We start from the raw sequence: 25692 nt of genomic DNA, 5'->3' as shown, positions 1-25692 counted from the left end.
GGATCCTTGTTTCTGACCTGTTCACGTTGGGCCAGGATGCAAGAATAAAATTCACGTACGGAGCAAATACAGTGAAGCTCTGATTACCTGAACTATAATTGCCTACGAATTTAATCGATAATATCTAGATTCGAGATGTAATAAAATCAAAGCGCGTAATTCGATATTGCTTCTGCTTAATTATTTTTATCGCTTGGTTCGCTAATTAACGTCTAAATTGATTTAGCCTCGTTTCGTTTACCAAATATCGGCTCTGTCTAATCTATTTCTATTTCTGATTTTATTACGTAACGCGTAACTATTTCCTGCATTGAAATCCAATCGTTCGATCATCCAATGGGTTCTGCAATTAGTTTATACGATTCGACGCTGCGAAGTATGACGGTTATGATGCGCGAATGGTGGATCGAAATAAATTGGTGAAAGGGTTGGTTGGTGTAGTAGCCGAGGAAAAATGATGGCATCTCACGGAATTCGAATCGTGGTAAGTGGATTGGCCGTGTCACGTGAATGGCCGTGAGTCAAAATTGGGATTTCAAAGATAAGTGTTAGGTATCAGGTTGGTTCGTGTAAAGCCAAGTTGTTCGATTTGTCTCTTAAAATAATCAATTAACGATAGAACAAATGTATCGCTTACGAACAATCTATACCGTGGATATAGCGCAGAGCAACGACAGGTGAGTTTCTTACCGTAAGACCAGCCGACGATGTCCCCGGTTCTCAGGTTTTCCGTTCTCAGCCAGTCTTCGAGAGGCCTGAAGTACTCTCTGAGCGCAGACGCGTCCAATTTGTCGTCCCCTATAGCTTCTCGAAGCGTCTCTTGCCACGGTACCGACGAGCCTCTCTCCATAATTTTCCTGCAACAACAGAACGAGACAAAGGTTGCAGTTTTCCATGGAGCGGAACGCGGGAAAATCGTGGACGAAGGATCGCAACGCAACGCGCAGGCAGAAAGCATCGGCCATTGAAATTACCGCGAGCGAAGCTCGTAATTCGTGCGTTGTTAGGCTTTAACGAGATCACCGGCGGCGCTTTCTCGACGAAACGATTGCGACAACGCGCGGAACGGCGCAACAATGAAAAACCCTTCGGCGAGGAAAATTCACGGGGAGAATTGGAACGAGAGAAAAATAAAGACGCGTAACGAGCCTTTTCTTCCAACGTTCCGCGCCACTAATTAGCCTATCTTTGGCAACTTGGCGTGCTTGAAACACGTTCGAGCGTGTTCGAACGACGCTCGTAATTTACGGCGGGTGTGTCACAACATTCAGGCACATGCATGAGTTACGAGGTGAAATTAATTCTGCTCCGTAAGAGCTTGCAGGGCAGTGGAGAGAAACCTTCGCGAGTCGACAAAATCGAATGTCAGTAGCTACGTAAGATGCGTTTTATGGCGTTCAGAAATTCTTTCCCTTTACGTGCTTGACGCGTAATCCATCATAGACGCTTATAACCAGTTGTCCTTTCCAGCGCTAATTTGCACGTTGATTGAGCTCGTGATTTTAACGAAATCGATCGTGACGTGACCGTAATAGTTTCAAGAAATAGTGCCGTTCCCTTCGACGATAATGCATGGTTGATCTCAGCTAAGTAGCTACTCCTACCTCAACACGGTGGTTTCTGGTCATTGGTATAATCATCGTCTTCGTCATCGTAGGAGCTTTATGTCATTTTCAACGTATTAAACGTTTGAACACTTCGCGTGTTAAGTATTCTGTCAGAGACTTGAATTCCAGATTCGTAACAGTTCCATTCCAATCAGGTTCCATAATTATTCTGCTTCAAGACTAAGGAACCTTTATTTATACAAATTTTCTTTGGTTATATTTTTAAGCACTACAGTGATTTTCAAACAACGACGATCTTCTTTCGCTGCTCGTATCATTTCTGGTAAATAGTTTTCTTCCTAGGGAATTTTCTCTTCAATCTAGATAAAATTTCAATTCTGACCGCTTTCATTGAAATTTGTGAACGATATATAATCGCGGAAGAAACTATCCTTCGCATTGAATCGATCGCGAGTGAACGTCGCTGAGAGGTCGTCGACACGATATCCGATCGAGAACGATCATTATGAATCGAAAAAGACAATCCTACGAGACACGGTGTGTCAGTGAGACGGTCATTTAAATACAATGACCTGGAAGTAGCGTAACGAAGAAATTCGTTACGAGGTATCGATCGATGAAATCATTCGTTCCTTTCTCGCGACGTTGGTCATAAACCAGCGAAAAGTTGCAGCTTAAATATTTCGTTGTAAATGGCACCGTAAGAAAAATCAGTCAATCAGCCTCGTTACGCGATTTGAAGAGAGTTTCTTTGTTATTCGAGCTTCTTTTACATCTTATATACATCTCTACGCAATCGTGATTGCGTCGCGTTGCGTTCTTTCCTCCTGTTTTCCTGTTTCCTTTTGCCGATCATCGATTTCGAGACAAACGATACTTGGAGTCGCGCGTAATCCTGGTTATTCCGATACGACAGCGCATTACGTAAGGAGAACTCAATACCCCATGGGAATATGTTCTTTTATGACGGTGAAGTTTCTACGAAGAATCGTCGATATGAGACATTTTGACGAGCAACATTCGCGAATCTTGCGTAACAGGGTATCCGAGTATCGAGGATTCTCGTGGACGAAGCGCGATAACCAGTGGCCATAGACTTTTGAAAATTTGTTTACACGTTACCAGCTTCGAGTTTCAGGTGCCTGCACCGCAGACCAATGGAGTTAAGAAAGTATAATTAACACGGAAAACGAGATACAGTGGATTTTAATTTAAATGTAAATTGAAATCTTGATAAAGGTAATTTAACCAGCTTGTAAATTTTGGCTGTTATTAGTATTTCTATTATTTCATTTTCTTTATAGTTCCGGTCGTTCGCTCGATCTTTTTATCGCGAAACCTATTAGGTACTTTAAAAACATTCCTGCTTTCTAAATTGATTTCGTTAAATCAATTTAGTAAAGTAGAGAAATTCTTCGTTGCTGTTGCTGTTGCATCTTGATGGATAAACACGTCATTCTGCGTATTAAACAAACAAAGACACGAGACATTTCGTCGAAGTGAACGTCGGAGAAGCATAAGAAAGCAGAGGGTCGATTTCACGAAAGTGAAAAGTGTTCGTAGTCGACATCGAGCGGCATGATATAACGACTTTTTGAAAAGTCATTTGGATGCAGGCCACGGTGCAGCCCGCTTCCGGTTCCTTCGAGAACGGGCCACGCCTCTCGTGGGAATCGACCGGACGAGCAAAAATATTTCGGTATGCCCTCGTTGCAATTTATATCGGTCTCACAATTTCCGGTGTCAGCGAAATCGCCACTTTCCTGCACCAGCCGATGATATTTCACAACGCGGGATGCTGGTTGCTCGATTCCGCGTATTTAACATCTTGTCCTACTCCCACCGAGCACATGCACGTCATACTCCTCTGAGAAAATTTATGCGCAAATAAAGCGCAAACAACAAATTACGGTATGACTTGGAAGAAAAGAGGAACTTTGCAAAATTTTGCTAAACTTGGAAGTCTTCCCGCGTCAAGCGGATCTTCGCAGCTATGTTACCATAGAGATCCTTCGAATCCTTCATTTTTCTTTTAAATCTCGATCAAGTCACGCTTCTCCGTTTTTCTCCAATTTAACATCGGACTCTCGGTAGCTCCATTATCTTGCGAGTTATCGCGGATTCGTGCGGTTCCACACGCAAACCGTGTCGAATAATTTCCAGTCTCTTTTGCACGGTAGAATCGAGTCACGAGTGTACTACCGTGGTTCTGCGTTTTAAGGTGATCTTTGACACCGGTGTGGGAAACGCGTGTCATTTGACTAAAGAGGTTATCGGTTTTGCACGATAGGCGACCGCTGTTATTTGCTCGTTGCCTGATAGAGACCTTGACAGGCCCACAATGGGGTATCGAGTGCGCCAACACCTGACCGAGTGCGGTCGAAACAGTTCGTGGCAATTGTTTCCATTATTATCGGAAAATGCCGCGATTTTTCTCGTGAACGCTACGACCGATTGCTTAATACTTTCATACGTACGACTGACCGTTTTTTCAACGTAAAGGTGATCAGAACCATCGATGTTTCAATTATTTGTCAGATTAACCTCTTTATTTGCAAGAGAAGCTAATATTCTTAATTTTATTACTCCTTAATTTCTATATCGAATATCTCTGATTTGATCTACTAAGTATGAGATTATTATTTAGTATAAATTATTATGTTCGTTTCACAGAGGAGAAGGTTAGTTATTTAAAAGCATATTAAATGCGTATTTTAAGAGCAAAATTACTGTTAAGAAATTTGTGCCACGAGTGTGACTCGATTCCTCAAAACAAAGGATTGATCCGACGCAGGTTGCTTTTGAAACGCGAAAATTAATCGATGCACCGGCCCCAAGGCCGGGCTATCCATTTCCATGAATTTTAATCGATTTCTACTCAATCAGATTCATAAACTGTACATCGAGTATACCACAGGCTTATGTAACTTGGACGAATTGGTCAATCGTACAAAGTGCAGTAGAGATCGTATCGTCTGTAATCCTTGAATTTCAATAATCGAAAATGTAATTGCGATTTCGAGGCACGTTTTATAACACATTCTCCATTACACGTGTTTACGTATAAATTATCCGCGATTTTCAAATTGTGCGGTTACTGTTTTCCGTTCGCTTATACAGATTACAATTTTTTATCCGTTGATCAGTAATTATAGCTGTCGCGATCGTTTTTAAGTGCTTGTAAACACAGAGTAAGAATCAATGTCCCATTAAATGCATCCTACGTAACGGCAAGATGGTTATTTCGATGAGATCGTTTAAAGTTCAAAATACCTGTCCCACTAAGATTCATCTTGCATGAATAACAAAGACCAATTTCCTCGTTCTGTACGATTCGGCCGTCGTAGTCTGTGAAAAACTGGTGTTCTCCCAATCGACTACTCGAGCGATGCTCAAAAATAGAGGAAAAGGAGAAACAACATTTCTATAAGTATACTCCGTGGAAAATAGAAATTAATACGCTCTCTCTCATACATATTTCGACAAGCAACAAAATGCACTATTTGCTCATGTTTGTCGGGAAAAGCAAATTATTCGATAAATTAATACCTGTTATGCTAATTATGCTACCGATACTTCTCATATAGCACATCTTCTCACAGTGTCGCTATTAATTCTCTGCATAATGCGACATTAAACTAGAAAAAAAAAATATAAAAATGGAAAAGGAGAGAAATATTTGCCAATGGTGAAGAATAACTTTCAGGAAGTGACGGTTACATCGAGAAATCTTTTCCCTGAAATATATCGCTTCCTTCTTCTTACTTCTCCTGCTTTTCCTTCCTGCGTCTTTCATTTTGGTTCTCTCTCGGTCGAGAGTAATGTTACACGGCTTGTAAAACGGAAGTGCAACGCGTAACAAGCCGAGTTTCTTCATGTAACTGCGTGTACGCGACACACGCGCGTTTTTACGCGGCGCAATCGGTTTCGTAACAGCGTCTACAGACGCGAGAGCCGGAGATCGTCCTTCGATTACAGGAAGTCGGGCCTTTGGACGGTTACTCGGCTGATTTTGATCTATCGATCGCCCGGACACGGCGCCAGCGTCCGTTTTGCGAAAGATAACTGTTTTTCCGCTCGTGAAACGTTCTATTATCAGACGTTTTCCTTTCGATAAAAAAAAATTAATTATCGGTTGCACGAATTAAACAGAGAAAATGAATATAATATTGGCAACGTGTGTAGCGAGAGAAAATTTGCCAGTACGGGTCGTTTGACACCAAATTGAGCAATCGCCGCGTGAATAATTTAATGAATTTCGTTGACTGATTCACCAGCTGCGACGAACGAAATTAAATTTCGAAAATAATTCACGAATGCAACGGTAGAGTATTCATGAATCTAGACGAAACGATCGTCGCTAGAAACGGAAAAGTATCTTAGCTGTCTACTTGCGCAATTGAACGTTACAATGGCCGGTGAACGCGCATTACGCTCCTCCTAAACAGATAATTTCACTGCAGCAGAAAATCAGTTGCAGATCCTCCCAAGCGATAGAAACGATTTATTACCGCGAGCTGCACGTTCCGACCGCTGTATCGCTTTTAATTGCTCGTTTCTCGAGATTTCTTCATTCGCTACTTAGGGAGAAACGAAAGCAGCTATGCATCGCCGCGTGCCATCGTTTAACCCTTTGTAACCACAGGTTCATTTGATCAGAAAGTAAAACGATACGATTAATCCAGACGATCTTCTTTCATCTTTCTTCATGTACGATCTCTTTACATATTTTCTTCCCAAATTTTGGAATACTTTGTTCGTGAACGTTCCAAGTAAGTAAATTTTCAAAAATGACGTCTGTAATTCCCATTTTCTCCGCGTTCTTCCTTCCTTCCAAGTGACTGAATCGTCCAATATTTTCTGATCGAATCGCGAATTTTTGTTAAATCGATGGTCGCACGTGTCGAGCTAAATTCGCTAACGCGGAATTCAGAATCAAGATACAAATACCAAATTGGCAACCGAAGTTGCGCAGCTGAACAAAGGTTCCTCTCTCGTTGACCCAGATCACGCAGCCTACCAGAGATTGTCAAGGGACGCGATCGGATCGCTACGAGATCGATATAGTAGATCTCTTCCGATATGTTCCATCTCTATGTACGCCCACGTGCATTATATTCTGTTCGCTTATACAATATATACGTCAAGGGGTAACTCTATCCGAAGACCTTTCCAAGATTGTCCATTACGTCTCTTCGGCGGACCTTGAAAGTATCGTTCGTTCCTTTCAATCTCAGCCAATAATCCGGGGTTTCCTCATGTTCCTACTCTTATTAGGAATCTCAATCTGTCCGAGATAGCAGACACGGATAACGCCAAGTTCGGTGATCATCGGCGACGAGATGCAAATAAAAGATTTTCGATGAGGATTCCTCGCGTTGGAAAATAAAAGAAATATAATACAATAAAATAAAACAAACTCGACGATACGATAAATTATTACAGTCGGAGCACCATAACTCGAAAACTCGAACCTCTGTAAGTCGAAAATCTCTACAAGATCACAGCTTTGCTCATTTCCTTTTGCCCCGCCGCGGACGTCTGGAAATCGAAATAAAACCGACATTAACTCGAATTATTTGTCACGCGTTCAGATGCATTATGTTACCTCTGTAACTGGAATTTACAATAGCCAGATCTCTGACAAGTGGAACTTGTATCGCAACTGGACATAACATAACATAAGACGACACAAGTCGTATCTCTACTTCATCGCACTTCGACCACGTGCATATCTTTAACTTATGCATTTATATATATCAAATAATAACATCTTCCGAGAAGGTGAAAATAATTGTACCTTCGTACAAAGCTTCTTTATGTCGAATACTTTTCGAGTAAAAATTCCACATACAATCGAAACTTCTAGAACTTGAAAATTTTGATTCTTCCATTAAGGTTCGAGTTAGCGAGCTTCGTCTGTGTACAATATCTTTCCATAATTGCCGATTTTGTAATTTGTTTTCTATCTTTAAACGCTTAGGAATTGATGTATCATGGGTTTCTTGTAAATCCTGGATAATTTATGGTCAATTAACTCTGACCGTTTATGTGTTTTTTTTTAATGTTACTCATCATAATCTCTGCGATAGCTCAAGAAATTAGTTGCCGTTTGATAAATGTTCCGCGTTTGAAAGTGTTTGAACGCATAATTGATCAGCGATTACAAACTAGAAAAAGAAGTGCATATTTTGTTATTATTTTCTTTCCATCTTGTTTATTATTAATTATTACATCGTGCAATTTTTATCGTACATTATATTATTTCTTTATTCAATTTCGTTTTCTTATAGATAATCGAACATTCGTGTATCTGGATAATGAAAGTGAGAAATTTATAAAGATGGAATTGATCAGTTTAATGGAAGCAGAAGACATCACTCGTTATTAGCGAAGCGACAGAATCAAATAATTTAAACGTGCAAACATGTTATTTCAATTTTATACGTGTTTCATGCAGATACTTTTCGATATAAAAAGAGAAGAACAACGTTCCTATAGGTCAGACTAAATATCAAAATGTTTTATTTGATTACACCGACGACGGCATCGAAGGAAGAAGCCATTGATTTGCTGAAATAAAATTTCGCAAATTCTCAAGTTTCTCGAATCCAAGGTGAATAATTTTCATTCTGTGACAAAGTATCGCAAGGAACATCTCAAACTAGCATATATTAAGTCAAGGTCTAGTAGATCGTCCAAATACCAATTATCTCTGTCATTTTTTTACGAAGCTAAAAAATTTTTATTTCTCTAATTTAGATTCTCTGACTTCTTTTTACGATCATCTTAAAATCATAAGGAAACTTGATTATTTTCAAGAAGTAAAAACTCGAAGATAGAATCCTTGAGAGATTCGATGATTTCAGTTTACAGCTTATTAGGTGTCTGTTAATTTTTCTTTCATTAGAACGACGTTTTATTTGCAACCTTTTTTACAATCGATCTACTATATTTACTGGCGTTTTTGTAACGTATCTGTTACGTTTTTCTATATTTCTATACGTTGTTTTCTACATGTCTGCGTCATTCCTCTCTGTCACAAAAGTAACGATAGAACTTTCTTGTTTACGTAATACTTAACTTTACTTTCTCGATAATGCGGAATTCACGCAACTCTTACATGTTATTTCGTCGTTTGTCTTTTAATCAATTAAGTAAACTAGTCGTTCAAGTTAGTCGACATTTTATTCAGGGTTAATGCGTCGTTCAGAGCTTACGACACAAAGAATTCGAGCATCGTTTCTGTACAAGCATAATCTTGCTGCAATGCACGAGAAATTGGAGAACTAACTAACGTTACAGTGGACTACTTGATTTTTCGACTCTGATATATGGTTTTTTGCAATCGTTCGTCACGTAACCGATCGATGACACGGTTTTGTAAAAGTATAGCGTGTACTTTCGATCGTCGCATAAGACGCTGTTCTATCCGCTCATCAACGCTATTAACGTTAGCCTCGACTAAATGATATAATATGTATTCATCAAGCGAGGACTTATTACAAAAGGAACACCAGATATCTTTTTTCTGTACAATCTAACACGCGTGTTTCGTTATCGTTAAATAATCTCAGGGAATGGAAGTATTTTGTAATGTTTATTAAATATATATGTCATGAATGAAAGACTGCAGTTATTTCGAGGAACACGTCTGAACTTTTATTAAAGCGATATCGTAGAAGGAACAGGCCAGTCGAGTATCCATGCAAATATGTAAGTAGGAAACTCGGCGTTAGCCTTGAATTTTAATCAGGTCAAAAAATCGGAACCCTTACGGCAAAAAATTTTTCGGATGTCCCAAACCAATCCACGTGTTCGCCGTCTGGCTTAACCGATAAAATTGAAATTCCTGTTTTCGTAGTCCGTTGACATTTATGAAAAATTATGGAAATCAAATTAGTTTTGGATGTCGATAACCAGCACGTTTTATTTAAGAGCGAGGAATACATTCCTTACGCCTGTGGTACCTTGGAATATGTTAATCGCAAAATCTTACACAGAGTCCCATCTTTTTATCGATTTCATTTCATTCTTATTCATCGTTCGAGAGATTCCTTCTTTTCGCGATCTTTCGTTAGAGATATCCAAGAAGGTGAACTAAGTACTTCCAATTTTTTTAAATATTCCTCTTACTTTCTCGAGAAGCGTGAGTTTTTAACCGGACTCGTTATTAAATCGGCGTATAAATATTCGAAAGTACCCTCTTTCGAAATTCTGCCGAGAGAAAAATTCATGTTCCTACAGCTGTAAAATACGAAAATCTATGTTCTATCAGGTGGAACAAAGTTCAGACGCGTTTCAAGTTGCTACCGGGTTAGAGAAATATGTAATTTCGTATTGGACGACGAAGGAAGTTGAGGAACGCGGACGATGTCTTTGTATCATCACGAGATAGATGGTAATGCGTAAAAACCTTAGACCACCTACGCTGATTTTATGCTAGGTCACGAGTATTGGAACACCTACTCGTTGCACGCTTGTTGAAAGAAATAATAATATAATTAAAATACTGCATTACTTCGAATCATATCTCTATGTGCAAAAGTTAAAAGATGAAAACTTTGTATAAAGAAGAAAATTTCCATTTCCACAATAGAACGATATATAGAATGAATTTTAAAAACGAAAGATAACGATAATTGTTAAAAAAAAAGATGGATATAGAAAAGAATCAGAAACTTCGCATATCGTAGTCTAATAACACGAAGTAACATGTACAACAACGTTTCTAAAAGTAGAACATTTCTATGATAAATGATCGAAAATTTTTGCACGATGTTGCGAATGTAGTGAAAACGACTTGCTATATATCTTCTGCATTCTCGAGCATTCCTTCTGTAAAATGATCCAACGATGATGGCCAGGGCATATGGCAGATGGAAAGGGAAAGTATGCTGTGTTTCGTAAAGCGGAACTTTTTCTATCGGTTAGTTAATCGTTATACTTCGACCTTATGGACTTTCTATGAACGAGGCAGTGTTAAAACTAATACGATTAGTCGGATCCTCACGAAATCGTTCAAACATCTTCTGTGCTGTGTTCCTTTGTCAATCTTGTTAGCCCGAGTTATGTTACGCGTTCACGCTTCATGACGGTTTAACGCGGCCTTTGGCTGCCAAAGCGGCGCTCCTGCGCTTCGTTTCGCTCTTTTTCTTTCCCACCTGCTCCCTTTTTTTCTGTCTTTTCCGCGCGGCCGTCCAATCAGACGTAAAACTGTTTCGCTAACAGCAGACTACGCTACTCGCGAGCAGGCACAAGAAGAAACGGACAGCGGTTACGTTCAATCTATTTATCATGTCGTTGAGAAAGTCGTTCGCTTTGTTGAGAATATTTCTGGCAAATGGTGACGTTAAGTTCGCCTTTTACGACAGGCTATCGTTGTTTTTTTCTTGTTACCTAATACTCGCGCAACTGGTGCCGAATGTCTCAATATTGAATTTTGGTTCAACCCTTTATGGACTTGCGGTGCTTCGCAGTACCACCTGCGCTAAGATACTTCCATGAACCAAACGTGCTTACAGATAGATTACAACTTATAAGTACTGTTCGACGGCATGCGCTATCCGTTATACTACTTAGTTTTACTTAAAAAAAAATCGTCGTTTCGCTTAAAACGATACGCGTAATTAATATTAATATCATATTCGACGTTCTTGTCTCATAAACTCATGGTTAATATTGCATCAAAATACTCACCCCAAGATCCTACCAGCTTCCGGGCTTCTGTAGAAGTCGCATCTGTGCAGAGGTCTCCTGGGATCGTCTACGTTCCTCTGTCCAGCCGCTTCGCACAACGCGCGATAGAGTTGAAATTGAAGGACTCCTGCCACAAAGTTCCTGCGAAACATGGGAGAAAGCGAACTTAACGAGCGTCGTGCAATCTCCTTGTGATAAATTTCATATTTAAACTCGCATCGGCGTATCGATACCGATCGACCGAGAAAAATCTCTCAGAGAACTCCCGCCAACAATAAATCCACGGTACGGCGGAGACGAATAAAAAATTATCAAGCAGATATTCAGAACTAGGTAAGAATTGGGAGGTGATCGTGGGCCGATTAATTGGCGAAGCGTTTAACGACCTCAACCGTGGCGACTTTTTGCGAACCACGAAGAAACCGCGACGTCTTCTTCAAGGTCAGTGTCAACGAGGTCGATTCGCCGCTTAGGATTCCTTTCAACGATTCCACGGAAGGTCGTGCTTGTTCTTTCTCGGATGGATCTTCTCTCGGAGAAGTAACGCGATGAAAGTGAAAAAGAAGGAAGATGGAAAGAAGACAGAGGGAGAGAGAGAGAGAGAGAGAGAGAGAAAAAGAGAGAGACTCGTCTCACAGAGACTCTTCATCGACGACGACCTTTACGTAATAAACGCGAGGACTATCCTTCGCGGATCGTTGTTACGCTCTTGTTCGTTTACTTTCCATCGAAAAGAGGCTGCGTCGTGGCCACTCGGAGGAAATTATTACGACCGCGATCGCGAAAGTAAGGAATGTCTCCAGGCCGATCCTCGACTGGAGCGTCGATAGTTTCATAACGACCCGTAATTACGCCGTGGCTGTTTGATGACCGAGATTTTTGGTTTCACTTTCGCGCGACGAATTCTTACTTTCGTCAGTGCGCACGTTAAATGCTTTTTTTCGCCGATAACCTACTTGTTTTTTTTTTTTGTAGAAACAAGGTTTTGTAGAAATGAGTCGGAAGCGAGCGCGTCGCAAGTTAAACTGCTCAAAACTTGTACGCTTTTCGTTTTTATTCAAGTACATAGTTAACGTTGGAATTTTCAGAGAACATTTCATAAGAAAATGTATTTCTCACCGATGTAATCACGCGACATATTCTAACGGTTTAAATCACTGTCCGCCTTCGTTCGTCTCTAGTGATTATACATGCGAGCGGCAGTATCAATCTGAATAATCAGGTAACAAGGATAACAGGGAGTCGATGGCAAAGGATGATGCTAATCTTGAATTCTACATGGTATAGCGAGCGAGATATCGATTTTCCAGCGAATCACGAAGGTTAGGCCATATCTTCGAAGTCCAAGGTTTCTCCGAAAGTTTCTTTCGCCTAAATTTCATTTTTGATCGTCGATTCGTTAGTGAAAGAGGCAAAAAAAAAAAGAAATCCAAAGTGGCTATTACGATTGATACCATCGAACGTAACCAAGAAAGGTGAAATTGAACGGGATAAAAAAGTCTGTCAGACGATTACGCAGCAGCGAAAATACGCGTATTCTGGCGAATTTTTATCCGTTAACATTTGAGCTCCTGCCCACGTGCTTGGTTCAAGATAGAAATCGACGATAGGCCGTAAGGATCGAAGCTTCCATCTCGAGGCGAGGAAAACGACGGTAATTGAATTCAAGGAGAAGCCGTCGTTGTGAATGGTAGGGCTTGTGATTTATAAGCGACAGTTCGTTTCCATCGTTTTAGTCAAATCGATCCAAAGTTTTTCAGATATTCCAAATCCATCCAATAACCGCTGGGAACGTCGATCTCTGATATTTCCATCTAACGTTAGATAATAATTCGAATGCCATCAAATGGATTCGACTTTCAAATCCTGCTTTTCGTAGATTCGTCTCAAGGTTTTATTCTTCTAATGGTCGAACGGCCAAATGAAATCTCGCGTTAACTCATATTCTTCATATTGAAACACCTCGATTTAACGCACGTGATTTATTATAAACGTATCCTTTATAAATAAAGCCAGTTCTCCATCGTTTCATATACTGCCCACATTTCGACCATCAATTTCCCTTCGATCGAATGTAAATCGTGCGCACGGTAATCGCGAGCATCTCGCCGTGTACAGTCGTTACGTAACGTTCCTACGATCTCGCGAGTGGTCAGCATAAACATTGTATATTATACATTCCTACGACCATCGTGCGAGTAGGCGTTGTGTGTGTATGTGTACGTTACAAAACATTTGGTGAGAAGAGAACTTGCAAACTTTAATGGCAACGTGAGACGTTTTATAAGGTACAACATGTGTATATTCGTAGTTTAGGGATTAAAACGTTTCAAGGATTCGATTTCTTGTTTTCGTGTCCGATCTTACGTAAAAATGTATTCCTATCGATCGATCGTATGTATATAAAATTGCCAATACTATGGAGAGTTAATTATCTCATGAAATATCGTATCAAGTACCTTACAGTGTATCAAGGTATACAGCTTTTAATTGAGAAATCCTACGTAGAACTTCTATTTTCTCAAGACGTACACTTTCGATACGCAACTGAACGTTTGCATGGAAATTGTCGGTGAATTTCAGCTATCCGAACGTCGCCCGTCGGCTCCTATTATCGCAATTAATAAGAGCAGCTGATAGGAATAGAGCTGGCGAACTTCTATTATCGGAACTTCTCTACCTATAGACTGTTCGGGGCATATGAATTAAAAAAGGAAATAAAAATGAAACATCGTTAATTACGAGAATAAAAGTGAAAAATGAATCACGTTATTTCTTACTTTCTTCTTCCTCTAATGAGAAAACGCTAGGAACGGTTTCAGATTTTTAATCGGTAGCGGCAGAAAACGGAACCGGGGACAAACTAGGAAAAGAGAGGGAAATCGTGACGTAGGACCGCGTGTCTCATGAAAGAGAGCAATGGTTGCACCCACGAGATTGGCGGCGGATAAATCCTTACGGGTGAGCACCTACGGCTTGGTGCACACGTAACCGTCGAGGTTGCCGTCGAGAGAGGAAGGACGAAAACGGAACGGTAAAACAGGGAGAAAGGGAAGAGGAGTTGGAACGTGTTGCACCGATTCGATTATCGTCTACCGGCGACGATCATGTCCGGTTGGAGAAAAGAGGATAATATTCGTCGAATTGGGCCAGTTGCGCAAATTTCATGTACCGCAATAGTATCGAGTTCTATGTAGCGACTTAAGAAATAGTATTGAAACGTCGATCGAAATGGAAAGAACCCTTTGTGTTCGATACTTCATCGATTCATTGCGTTCTATGGAGATTACAAATGAGGTTGAGGTTTAGAATAAGAGAAGAAATACATAGGAGATGCGACAATTAAAGAGAGATATTTTCGACGCGTCAACAGTTTCGTATGCGAATTATGCACAGTCGGAAGTTGGGGCGAAACTACGGAGAAAGGAACGAGTGCGGATGCAACGTGACAGAGAGATTTTTGTATACGAGAGACATTTGACACGTTACGTCAGATGCACGAGTATTACGTTTAAAATTTTCTCCTTATGTTTCTCTTTCGAATATAAACGTCGCTAATGAAGCAATTAGGATTTCACAGGCAAGGCGAAACGTATAAATCGGGAACTAATTTTCTTTCTTTGTGCAAAATATTATTGCGACTAAGATATTGTTACGAGAGAAGGTTGAACGGAGGAAGAATTTAGCGCAAGAATTTCGATTCATCGAAGATATCACGATGACCCAATGGAGACAGAATAGAAATAATATGAATAAAGTAATCAAGATATTACTACCTTTGAAAACTATAACACAGAATTGTAGGCAAAGAAACAATTCTGTTAATCCAAATATGTATTCCGGTGATCGAGAATCGTATTAAAAACGAAAGTAGAAAAAATTAGCTTTTCGTTCTAAAGCAGCGCGATGTCAGGATCGATATCAGAAATCCACCGATCTACTTCTGTTCAAACTCACCAAGAATAAAGTAATTACGATATCGGAGAAATTCAGCTGTCACGTAATTCACATATAATAGATCGGCCTTAAAGCGCTTAAACAGCAGCCTGTCCCAACCTGTCCAACCAACAATTCAAACTCACCGGGAATTCCGCGAGACTCCATCTCAGAAAAAAAGTCTAAAATAAACGTCACAGCTACGTCAGGTGTCTAGCACTGGAAACGACTCATACGCATATCGGGGTACCGATGTCGGGTATCCGCATAACAGTGGAATCCACGGTGGTCAACAGTGGGGATGACTTGGACGACGAAGAAAACGAAACTGTTGCCTAAGGAGAGGGACGTTTCGGAGTGGCGTGGGGAGGTGAGTCGTGTGTCTCCCAAAGGGGAGTGGTAGCCGATCGTGGTCGTTCTACGCGAACAAAGAGGTGTAACGAGGGGGGTACGGTGTGTTGGGCCCGGGTGGCGAAGGCGAAAGTATGCCGCGTATATAAGGCGACGAACCAACGGCAATCAGCATCCAGTTCACTTCTGGACGCACCTGGAATATCTCGAGAGCAAAAATGAGAATCCTGGTACGTGAGTGACACGACGAAGGGGAACGACTGTCGGCCCCTGTCCGAGAAACCGGCGACCGGAACAACGGGGTCGAGTAGTGACCAGAAAGATACGTTTACGCGTTCACGTCGCGCAGTGAATGATTTCTATTTCGAGCTGGTTCTGTAGTTTCTGTATCGGGACGTTGCTTTCCAGCAAATCGATCGTAACTTATTTGTACTTCCAAGAACCGTAACGTCGATTCGTAGATCCGCGCACAGTGATCTCGTCGCGATAGAATCCGATCTAGCTTTTGGGGATTCCCTGAAAATCCCAGTAATCGCGATTCAGCCGGTGTCTTTTGGTCTAGAAACTCGAAATCGTCCGTACGATCCGTCTACAACCGGTCTCTCGAATCGCTTTCGTTTTCATAGCCGGTCTAGTCGACTATGTGATCCGGTCTTCGATCAAATACTAACGTTCCGATGTGGTTTTCTAGGTTTACACGACAGCGATCGCCCTGTTGGTTTCGTCCACGTGGGCCGAGGAGAAGACGTCTGAGAAAGCAGAAGCTTCGGTGGAAGACAATTCCACGAAAAAACAAGAGAAACGCGGCCTGTTGGGTCTCGGTTACGGTTACAGCTACGACGGTGGTTATGACATCGGATCTGGTGGACACGGTGGTCTGGAATTAAGCGGCAGCGGCTATGGCGGTGGCTATGGTGGCTATGGTGGCTACGACGGTGGACACGAACACGTCAAGACCGTGACCGTTGTTAAGAACGTAGCTGTTCCATATCCCGTGGAGAAACACGTGCCTTACCCCGTGGAGAAACCCTACCCAGTCCCTGTGAAGGTTCCAGTACCGCAACCATACCCAGTGGAAAAGCCTTATCCAGTCAAGGTCCTCGTTAAGGTTCCAGTACACGTACCCCAACCGTACCCCGTGGAGAAGAAGGTTCCATATCCGGTTCACGTACCCGTCGATCGCCCATACCCCGTCAAAGTTTTGGTTCCACAGCCTTACCCCGTGGAGAAACACGTACCATATCCGGTAAAGGTACCAGTGCCACAACCGTATCCAGTCGAGAAACCAGTTCCAGTGCCGGTCAAAGTTCCGGTCCATGTACCAGCCCCCTATCCAGTGGAAAGATTGGTTCCGGTGAAGGTTCCTGTTGATCGTCCGATCCACGTGCCAGTACTCAAACCCTACCCCGTGCACATCGACAGGCCAGTACCCTATCCAGTGGAAAAACCAGTGCCAGTCGCAGTCAAAGTACCAGTCGACAGACCGTATCCAGTTCCGGTGGAGAAGCCAGTCGCTGTCCCGGTAAAGGTACCAGTACCACAGCCGTATCCGGTCGAGAAGCCAGTACCTTACCCCGTGGAAAGGCCAGTGCCGGTGGAAGTTAAGGTTCCAGTAGACAGACCGTATCCAGTTCACATCGAGAAACCGGTGCCCTACCCGGTTGAGAAACCTGTTCCGTACCCAGTTAAAGTACCAGTAGCAGTTCCGGTACATGACGCTGGTTACAGCAGCGAGTGGGCGGGTGGCCACGGTTATCATTAACTTCGTTCCAGTCGCGTTTGTTCCGGTTTGATTACTATTCGAGCGATCTTTCGGATGGTAATCACGTGTCGGTGACATCGAGCAATCGACGAGCAGCTTTAGGAAAACAAAGGAGAGAAAAGAAGAAACGAAATTGACGAGAGTCGGAAGGGAACGGTACTCGATGGCACGCGTCTATTCACGTATTTCTTCTTGTACCTGGATCGTGACAGGGGTGAGCCGCGAGTCTAACGAACACATCGCGCCGCTCCAGAGACCGGTTCCTCCGAGATCGATCGTAACGAACCCCGCAAACATGGCGACGCGAGTCATGGATACGAAGAAATCGAGAGATTCGTAGTTGGAGCCCGTCTTTAGCGATCTTCGCCCAACAGCTCGCTTATCTCACCTTCTCTTTTTTTTTCTACCGAAATAGCAAAATACATGTATTTTTGTACGAATTATAAACATTAATAACCTAAAGAATATCGAACGGTGTATTGTTTCACGCTCGATACGACCTTCCCTCGGATTCCTTCGACCGACGCGACGTCACGACTAGTTTAACAATTTCCACTTTCGTTTTCCGCGTGCTCGACTTACCGACGTCCCTCGCCGTTCCTATTCATTAACTATTCTACAACGATATTTATCATCGACGATCTCAGAAACAATTTCACGTTCTCTGTCGATCGACAGTCCTCGAATCGTCGATATTATTACAAGGCTGTGGGAGAATCCGTGTCACGATCGGATGCTCGCTTTCCACGTGCTTCGATCGAAGGGACAGAGTTCGCGAATTCGCGAGTTTCACTTTCTACTTGAAACTTTCTTCCAATAGTCCGACCGACCATGCGTGCAGGTGCACGGAAGATTCGCGTGCTCTATCGACGACACGCTAAACCGGATGGCAGAACCACGACCCACTTCTCTCACTGCCAACACGGGCTTGCCAAATCGATGCTCTTGATCGCCCCTTACCGTCAACGTGTCCTCGTAATTTGCACCGATATACAGCTCGTTGTTCTTTGACCCATATCCACTTTCCACGGAATTACCGGAATACTCGGGAAAAGATTCGTGAAAACGCGATCTTATCGATTTTCACCTTTCTTTCGTCTTATATCGAACGTATTATCTTTCCCTCTTTTTATTAGTGATTCCCAGTGGCTCTGAATTTTCGAGCGAGTCTGACAATTTCTGCGCGTACGCCAGTCTCGAACAATACCGCCAAAGGGAAAGCGATTATCGACAAGGCGTACAAGTTCGATGGAAGCACCGGAAACTTTAGCAACGATTCAGCAGCAACCTTCAATTATCTTCGTTGCGCGTTCGTTAAGCAACCCCGATGGATTCTTCGGCTATATACGATTTCAATGTACGCGTGCCTTGTGCGAACTCCTCGAAAAAGCAGCAGCTTTATTTTAATTAAAGAGACTCGCGCACGTGGCTCTCTGTTCGTTGGAATCGTTAATTGACGTCGCGTCGTTGGCTCGGGCTTGAAGTAGCCGAGTATGCCGACGGATCACGCCCACGACTTATTTCATTCTCCCACGTTGACGTTTGCAATTTAGTAGCAAGCAGAAAAATAAAAAAGCAAGAGAGAAAATTTAAACGAACAAACCGAAAGTGGAAATGAAAAAAAAAAACGTATCGAGAATGTAAATAAAGAAATATTTTCTCCTTGCAAGGTCACGGCAAACGAAAGTCGAATTTCCTTGTTCAATTTTTGCGTGTAACGATATTCATGATATACAATGAGTTTGACTTTTGCGCTTCGACCCACTTCGACCGTGCCCAAGCACAGTCACTTGACTCACGAATCACACGCTTCGTGCTCGTCCGTCGAACAAGCCGGCAACTCTTATGCAATCGAACCGCACGCGACTTCCACCGAGGCTGAAAGTGAGAGAGGCCTCCCCTTCGTACGAAAGATAGTCATGGGAGAGAAACTCGCCGATTCGTGTCCGACCGGAACGGTCCTAATTCCCCTTCGCGACTTTTGACTGGGCGAGGAGCATTTCTACTTGCATCTAGGTCTTTGTACCTTGGTTCCTGTGGTGTTCTCTTTCATTTCTTTTTTTAATTAGTGAAATTTTGGATAACTGGCATGTGCGTAACTTTTTCATTTTATTCCTTCCTTTATTTTATTTTATTATCATAAGTATATATCGATATAAATTTATACGTTAATTTTTCTTGATATTTCTAATTATTGATTTCTAATTACGAAATGAATTTTCATTCCTGCAACACTACTTGCGCGTAACTCGGTAGTTTCTTCAACTTTTACTCGTAGCGAGCGTCGGTAAAGAAGCCGTACGAATTTTACAATGATCGGTATATTCACTTTTGCGTGTTGGGAATCTGAGTAGTTAAAGAAAAAAGTTAAATTCGAGACTGAATCGTTAAATAAAAATAATATCGTGTTTTAAGTTCGCAGAGACGATTGAATCGTTATATAAGAAAATTAAAATTAAGCAACTGTGGGAAACGATATCGACTGCAGTTACAGCAGTTCATTCGAAATGAGACTACCAGCGACAGGATCGAATATTCGATAAATCGTATAATGACTAGATTTCAATTCGAGATAAATGGCGCTGTGACCGGAAATTTAAATTGAAATCTTTCTAAATCGCTGATCGTAATAGAACTTTAAAAGAGTGGAACATCCGATAAATCGTTTCTAACGCGCGACATACAATTGCTATAAATAATAGTTCGTTAGCATACACCGTGCACGCATTGAAAGCGAAAACGGCCAATTATGCTAATGACGTGCTCTATGTAACGAAGCTGGATTCTTTTAATTAATCGAGATGGTTTTTCTCCATCAAGAGGTCTCGTTTGTAATCGGTCGCGTGACTCCACCTCGTTATTCAATGGCTTATCTATTAAATAATCGTAATTAATACAATAAGGCTGATTTTACATATCGTTAGAGGGACTTCAATTTAATTATAGACATCGCAATGATTTCAATAATTAATCAATTACAGGATACCCAAATTCGCAAATGCGCTGCATGAATGGAGTTTTCTCACGCTTAATAATTTTGATGGTAATGACCACATCATTAACGATAAAAAGAAAGTTATTTGCATATTGACTCCAGAATTTAGTTCTAGTAGTGTGCGCTTTAAAAATTCAAATATCTGAAAGAGAAATTTTTATTTCTTAATTTCGAACGATTTCTTAATGACTTTTTCTTACAATTTTAACCTGTAATGGCTTATGAGAGTATTCGAATATTTTGGCCTTTTTCACGAATATGTTATGCGTGTACGCAAAGAAGTGACGTAACGATGCAAAAATACGAATAAAAATTTCCTGGACACTAAAAAGTAATATAAAAATAAACAATTACGAAACGAACAAGTTCGAAACATTCTGATAACGATTTGCAGATTTCTCGAAATATTTTAAAACACGGTTCCTCCATAATTCACATATATGTCTAAAAATTCTCTGAAACGTGTTTCGTGTCCGCACGAAAGAAGAAAACTATACTCTCTGCTGAGCGATACCAGTTGTTAGTAACAATGTGCATGGAAAAAATTTGCATGGTGTATCGAGCATGACAGAAACGCTACCAAAAAGCAGAAAAGGATCAGAATTCGTTCACGGTCCTGTGATCATCGCGTGTCCGCCGTGAAATCCCCTTAAAACGGTCCCAGTTAACGCGATTCCATATTTTCTCCTTTTCCCCTTCTTCGATTACGTGTATCTTTGCAAAGGACTGTCCACCGTTTGCTCGATTATGGCTACAACCGCGGCACAGTTTCCATCGACATAGTCCATGACCGTGAATGTCTTGCACGATTTGTCGCTTACATCTTTCCAGTTGGTATCCGGAAGGCCATAAACGTTAGAACTTGATTCGTTTAATTTCTCTGCTTACATATGCTGGATCTAACATTTGTTAGCAGTCAGTGTCTTCTATTACCGTTACAGAATAATAAGACATTTGGAAAATTTTAGCACAGCGTGTAAAACAAATTTCAATCTGTTTAGATTATTCGAGATAAAGTCGTGTATATATAATCTCTGCAATTTTATTATTTGTATTATATTAGAATTATAGAATTATAGAATTATAGAAATATAGAATTATTGTTTCTTGAAATTACGATCTCAGTTTCAATTTTCCACTCTTTATTATCTTTAACTTGATATCTTCTGCTAGAAGCGAAGAACCTAAAAGAAATATGCTAAATTTATTAAGCACCGGTTTCGACTAGAAATCCCAAGCATATCACCCGAAGACTGCGAGAGTCAGGCGATCTTTCGCTTTCGTTCCATGCGTGACTCGCATCGAGATCGCTTGCGGCCAGCATTCTCGATGGAATGCATTTCAAGGTCGCCGCAACAGGGAAAAACGTTGTCGCAAAAGGCGTGAAAACACCGACTGAACTTGACTGAAACTCATTCACCAACATTCAGTGTCGCTCCATTTCTGGATGTTTGATTCTGTTCGTTCCAATTGAACAAGAGTTAGGTTCTTCGAATCGATAGCTCCTGACCGGCACGTTATCTGGATGAGTTTCACTCTCGACAAAAGACGCGAAAGCGAAGACGCGTCCCCTCTTGGTGAATCCATCAACTTGTGCACAGGCTCTGGATGGAGGAACGACTATATAAAAGATAGTAAATCGACAGAACTGATTTACTTCTGTCCAGTTTGGAACGTGCATCGCAAATTCTTCAAAATCTAGTAGAATCACGTAATTTACCTAGTAATTGTCTAGTTTGTAATTTTTTAGTTAGAATTTTCAATCCTACAGACACCAGGATCTTAATCTATACGATGGATTACATGGTACGTTCTGAAACAAGAGAGGAACGAGAAGAATGTCTAAATTTGCATCCGAGTGTCTGAATATCGTGTGATTATGTTGAAAAGTGAATTTCGAGAATGTTACAATTTTTGTAAAAAAATTCATCTGTTCCACTTGTAGAGAAATACGGCAATCTTGTTGATATTCGCCGTGGCAACATCGTCTGGTCATCGTATTAATCGGAAACAAATCGGAAATTTTCCTGTTGCTGAAGAGAAAACGAGCGGTGCTTTGCAGAAGACAGATCGGGGAGCAAGATCTACAAAGTCGGTAGAAGAAACGTGTACGTAAATTTATCAGTTATAATATCTTCTTATAGTAAGCGCTTTGTAAAAGGTCCATTTTCATTAAAATAAAAACCTATAGCCGTGAGACTGCAAATTTCTCTTTTCCTCGTCTAGTATTTTTGCAGAACACATTTTTTTTCATATAATATAGCGATCGTTATACTATTTATATTTACAACAACGGTACATAAATATTAATTAAACGAGATCGTTACAGACGACTCCTACAATGAGCCCTTGGAAGACCAGCAAGCAGAAGCGGAAAATCTCAAAGAAATGGCAGCCAATAGCAACGATTTCGGCATCCCAGAATCCAACGATATACCAGCCGGAGTACCCCGAGAGGGTCAAGTTCTAGGCCGCCACGTGCACAAGGACGTGCACAAGATGGTAACCGTGATAAAAAAAGTTGCAATGCCCTATCCAGTCGAAAAAACGATACGATATCCCATCGTCAAGAATATACCGTACCCCGTCAAAGTACCTGTACCACAACCTTACCCAGTCGTAAAGAAAATACCATACCCGGTAGAAGTCTTCGTCAAAGTTCCACTGAAGATACCTAAACCGGTACCAGTGATCAAAGAAGTACCTTATCCGGTCCAAGTACCGGTCAATCGTCCGGTACCTTTCAAGGTTTACATACCTGACCCCTTTCCAGTAGAGAAGAAAGTTCAGTATGAAGTTAAGGTACCAATACCCGAACCAATCCCTATCGAACGAAAAATTCCAGTAGCAATAAAAGTACCGGTACACGTGCCTCAACCGTATCCTGTCGAAAAAGTGGTGCATTATCCTGTAAAAATCGAGGTGGAACAACCGATACCGATACCGGTACCTAAACCATATCCTGTGCTAGTTTCCAAGCCTGTCCCTTATCCCGTTGATAAACCAGTACCTGTACCTGTGACAGTTAAGGTACCAAGACCTGTACCTGTAACTGTTGATAAACCTATCCCTGTGAAAGTAAAGATTCCGGTACCAGCACCATATCCTGTGGAAAAGGAGGTACCTTATACCGTGGAAAAACCGGTGCCTGTGCTGGTGAAGGTACCAATTCATAGACCCATACCTGTCCACGTGACGAAACCTGTGCCTTACTCTGTTGAGAAGCCTGTTCCCTATGCTGTTAAAGTACCCGTTTCTGTACCAGTAGAAGAGGAAAAGGACGTGGACGAGGTTAAATATAACGATTGAAAGCGACGAATGTGAATAGCGAACGTTAGAGTAATTTTGTTTTGTCAGGGCGTCTCTTAATGCGAAATTTGGAGTCAATGTTAATTGTCGAGTGGCTCTCTCCGTTTATTTTTGTGCGTACAAATACCGTAAGTGGAATCGAAGGCGTTTCGCTGTTTAAAGTTATTAGAATTATTTAGGAGTTAGATTGTGGATTTTTACTCATTTGTAGGAAATGTAAACGTATATTATATGTAAAAATATATAAAATATCTAAAGTGTAGGCTCCTAAAGTGAGAGAAGGAGGGTCAGAAGGAAATTAATTTCTGTTTAGGTTCTCTATCTTCTATTTGTAGCCACAAGGATATGAAATTGTAGAAATATTCGCAGTTTAACCAGTATTAGCAATTTCAGAGGAATTTCAGGAGAATTGGTTTTATTAAAAAGAATTCAAAGGTAGCGAATTTCAAAATTTCTATGTCATCGATTATTAAACTTGAACTGCAACCTACATTCCGTGGAATGCATTTTCTGGTTCTGCATTGGCGTATCGACAGAATAGTTTCTACCGTAGTACATGCGCATTGATGCCATTAGTAATTATCGCTCTTTAAATAATTTCTATTTATGTAACAGAAATATCGATATTACGATTCTTAGTTAATTTATTTCTATAAGTTTCCAATAAGATAACGTTCGAATATAAATTTGCAAAGATGTATAAGGGCCGAAAACAACATTCGAATAATTTAGATAAAAGATACGATGTATTTTTTACATAAATGCAACGAAATCCAAGATATCGATTTCCTTCCGGTCACGTTTGCCTTCGTTCCGATTAACTGCATTGATGTTCCTTGTTGATTCGTATGGAACTTCCACGACATAACTTCCGACCATGATAGACACTTTCCTCGTAACTAATAATAACGTCAATAATAATCGACAGAAAATTACACGATTCTAATATGATTAAAATAAACGTAATAATCGACCAAAGAATAATCGTAATCCCTTCTATTTACTCGCAAAATGTTTTTTAAATTTCATTCCCAGGAAGAAGCTTCGAAATTATGTGATTTTTATTTAAGAAAATTTAATATCGCTATACGTACCATAACATGATAATTGTAATCGTAGTATGCTCATCTCAATTTCAGTAATTCAATTCGGGGACAACAGAATCAAGTTTCGTGACTTTCGTCCAAACTTTCTACGTTTCCTGTTTAGCTAAGAATCTGTTTGATTGGAAAATTTTTCAACGTAAGACACGCAAAGTTGCGAACCAGAGAATATATTTAATCTGATTGTCGAGCTAGAGGAAGAAAGCGGTGCGATTTAAAATGGCAAGATTGCCACGAAGAACTTTTATACCGGTTTTCGTTTCACTTGTTCCAGACACGAGAAACTCAATGGCTCGTGTGATCGATGAAGATCTACGGTAAGAAAGAAACCTAAGGATGCGAGGAGGCTGACTGAGCGTACAAATGGAATATTACGAAAGGGACGACTAATAACAAATGATAGATTACTATAGTTGCAATTTTTGTTTGTAGCGAGTTCCGCGGTAGAAATTCTGGAACGTTCGCTCCAGAGAATAGAAAAACGTGGCTTCGTAGTAGTTCAGGGTTCGCGTAGTTTTACGATTGCTTATAGAAAGTGGTCATTCGCTTTCATCCGACGAACGCAAATAGCGTTGCCTTCCTGGCGAGCTTTTCATCAGATTAATGAACTAGAACCTTTGCGTTGGTGCACCGTAAATAGATTTTCATGGTTTTTGAAGTTGTGTAAATTTGTTATTTTCTTCCCACTTTAAAATTTTTTAAATTTAGGATACGATTGGATCAGGTGTCGGAAAGTTTAAATCGTTTTAGATAACGCCGTTGAATAATTTAGTGACATGAGAAATAACTATTTCTGTTACGTTACTCAAAGAAATATATCGAATGATTGAAAGATTCCTGGTATTTTTGAAACCGATCAAATGTCCAATTTTTAACGATTTATAGCTGCTGCAATGAATTCTAAAGAAATATATGTTTTATACACGCGTATATATTGAAAAATCATATCGTATATGTAAAAGAAAATTC

The 25692-nt window shown here is 40.8% G+C and overlaps 2 protein-coding genes across 6 annotated transcripts in view; one reads left to right on the top strand and one right to left on the bottom strand.

Annotated features, from left to right (window-relative positions):
• Positions 1-25692, bottom strand: part of LOC100746911 (angiotensin-converting enzyme) — a 58053-nt gene that overhangs the window by 7175 nt on the left and 25186 nt on the right. For all 4 annotated transcript variants that reach the window (XM_012384347.3, XM_012384343.3, XM_033320287.1 and 1 more), the window contains exons 11-12: positions 11268-11408; positions 691-857 (exon numbers count right to left, since the gene is read on the bottom strand). In XM_012384347.3, the coding sequence (XP_012239770.1) occupies positions 691-857; positions 11268-11408 (308 nt within the window). The remainder of the gene's footprint in view (positions 1-690; positions 858-11267; positions 11409-25692) is intronic.
• LOC100747033 (proline-rich protein 4-like) lies at positions 15125-23879 on the top strand. Of its 2 annotated transcripts, none has more exons than XM_003484727.4 (3): positions 15125-15784; positions 16246-17214; positions 23234-23879. In XM_003484727.4, the coding sequence occupies exons 1-3, from the start codon at positions 15773-15775 to the stop codon at positions 23618-23620; spliced, it is 1368 nt and encodes a 455-aa protein (XP_003484775.2). In that variant the 5' UTR covers positions 15125-15772; the 3' UTR covers positions 23621-23879. The 2 variants fall into 2 exon arrangements, with proteins under 2 accessions (XP_003484775.2, XP_033176203.1); XM_033320312.1 differs by lacking the exons at positions 15125-15784; positions 16246-17214 and adding exons at positions 21751-22117; positions 22257-22419 and having other exon boundaries at positions 22641-23879.

This window comes from Bombus impatiens, unplaced genomic scaffold (assembly GCF_000188095.3).
Source record: "Bombus impatiens unplaced genomic scaffold, BIMP_2.2 scf_0020, whole genome shotgun sequence".
In the NCBI taxonomy this organism is placed as follows: domain Eukaryota; kingdom Metazoa; phylum Arthropoda; class Insecta; order Hymenoptera; family Apidae; genus Bombus; species Bombus impatiens.
Note: the sequence above shows the minus strand (reverse complement) of the source record. Positions and strands in the feature narration are given on the sequence as shown.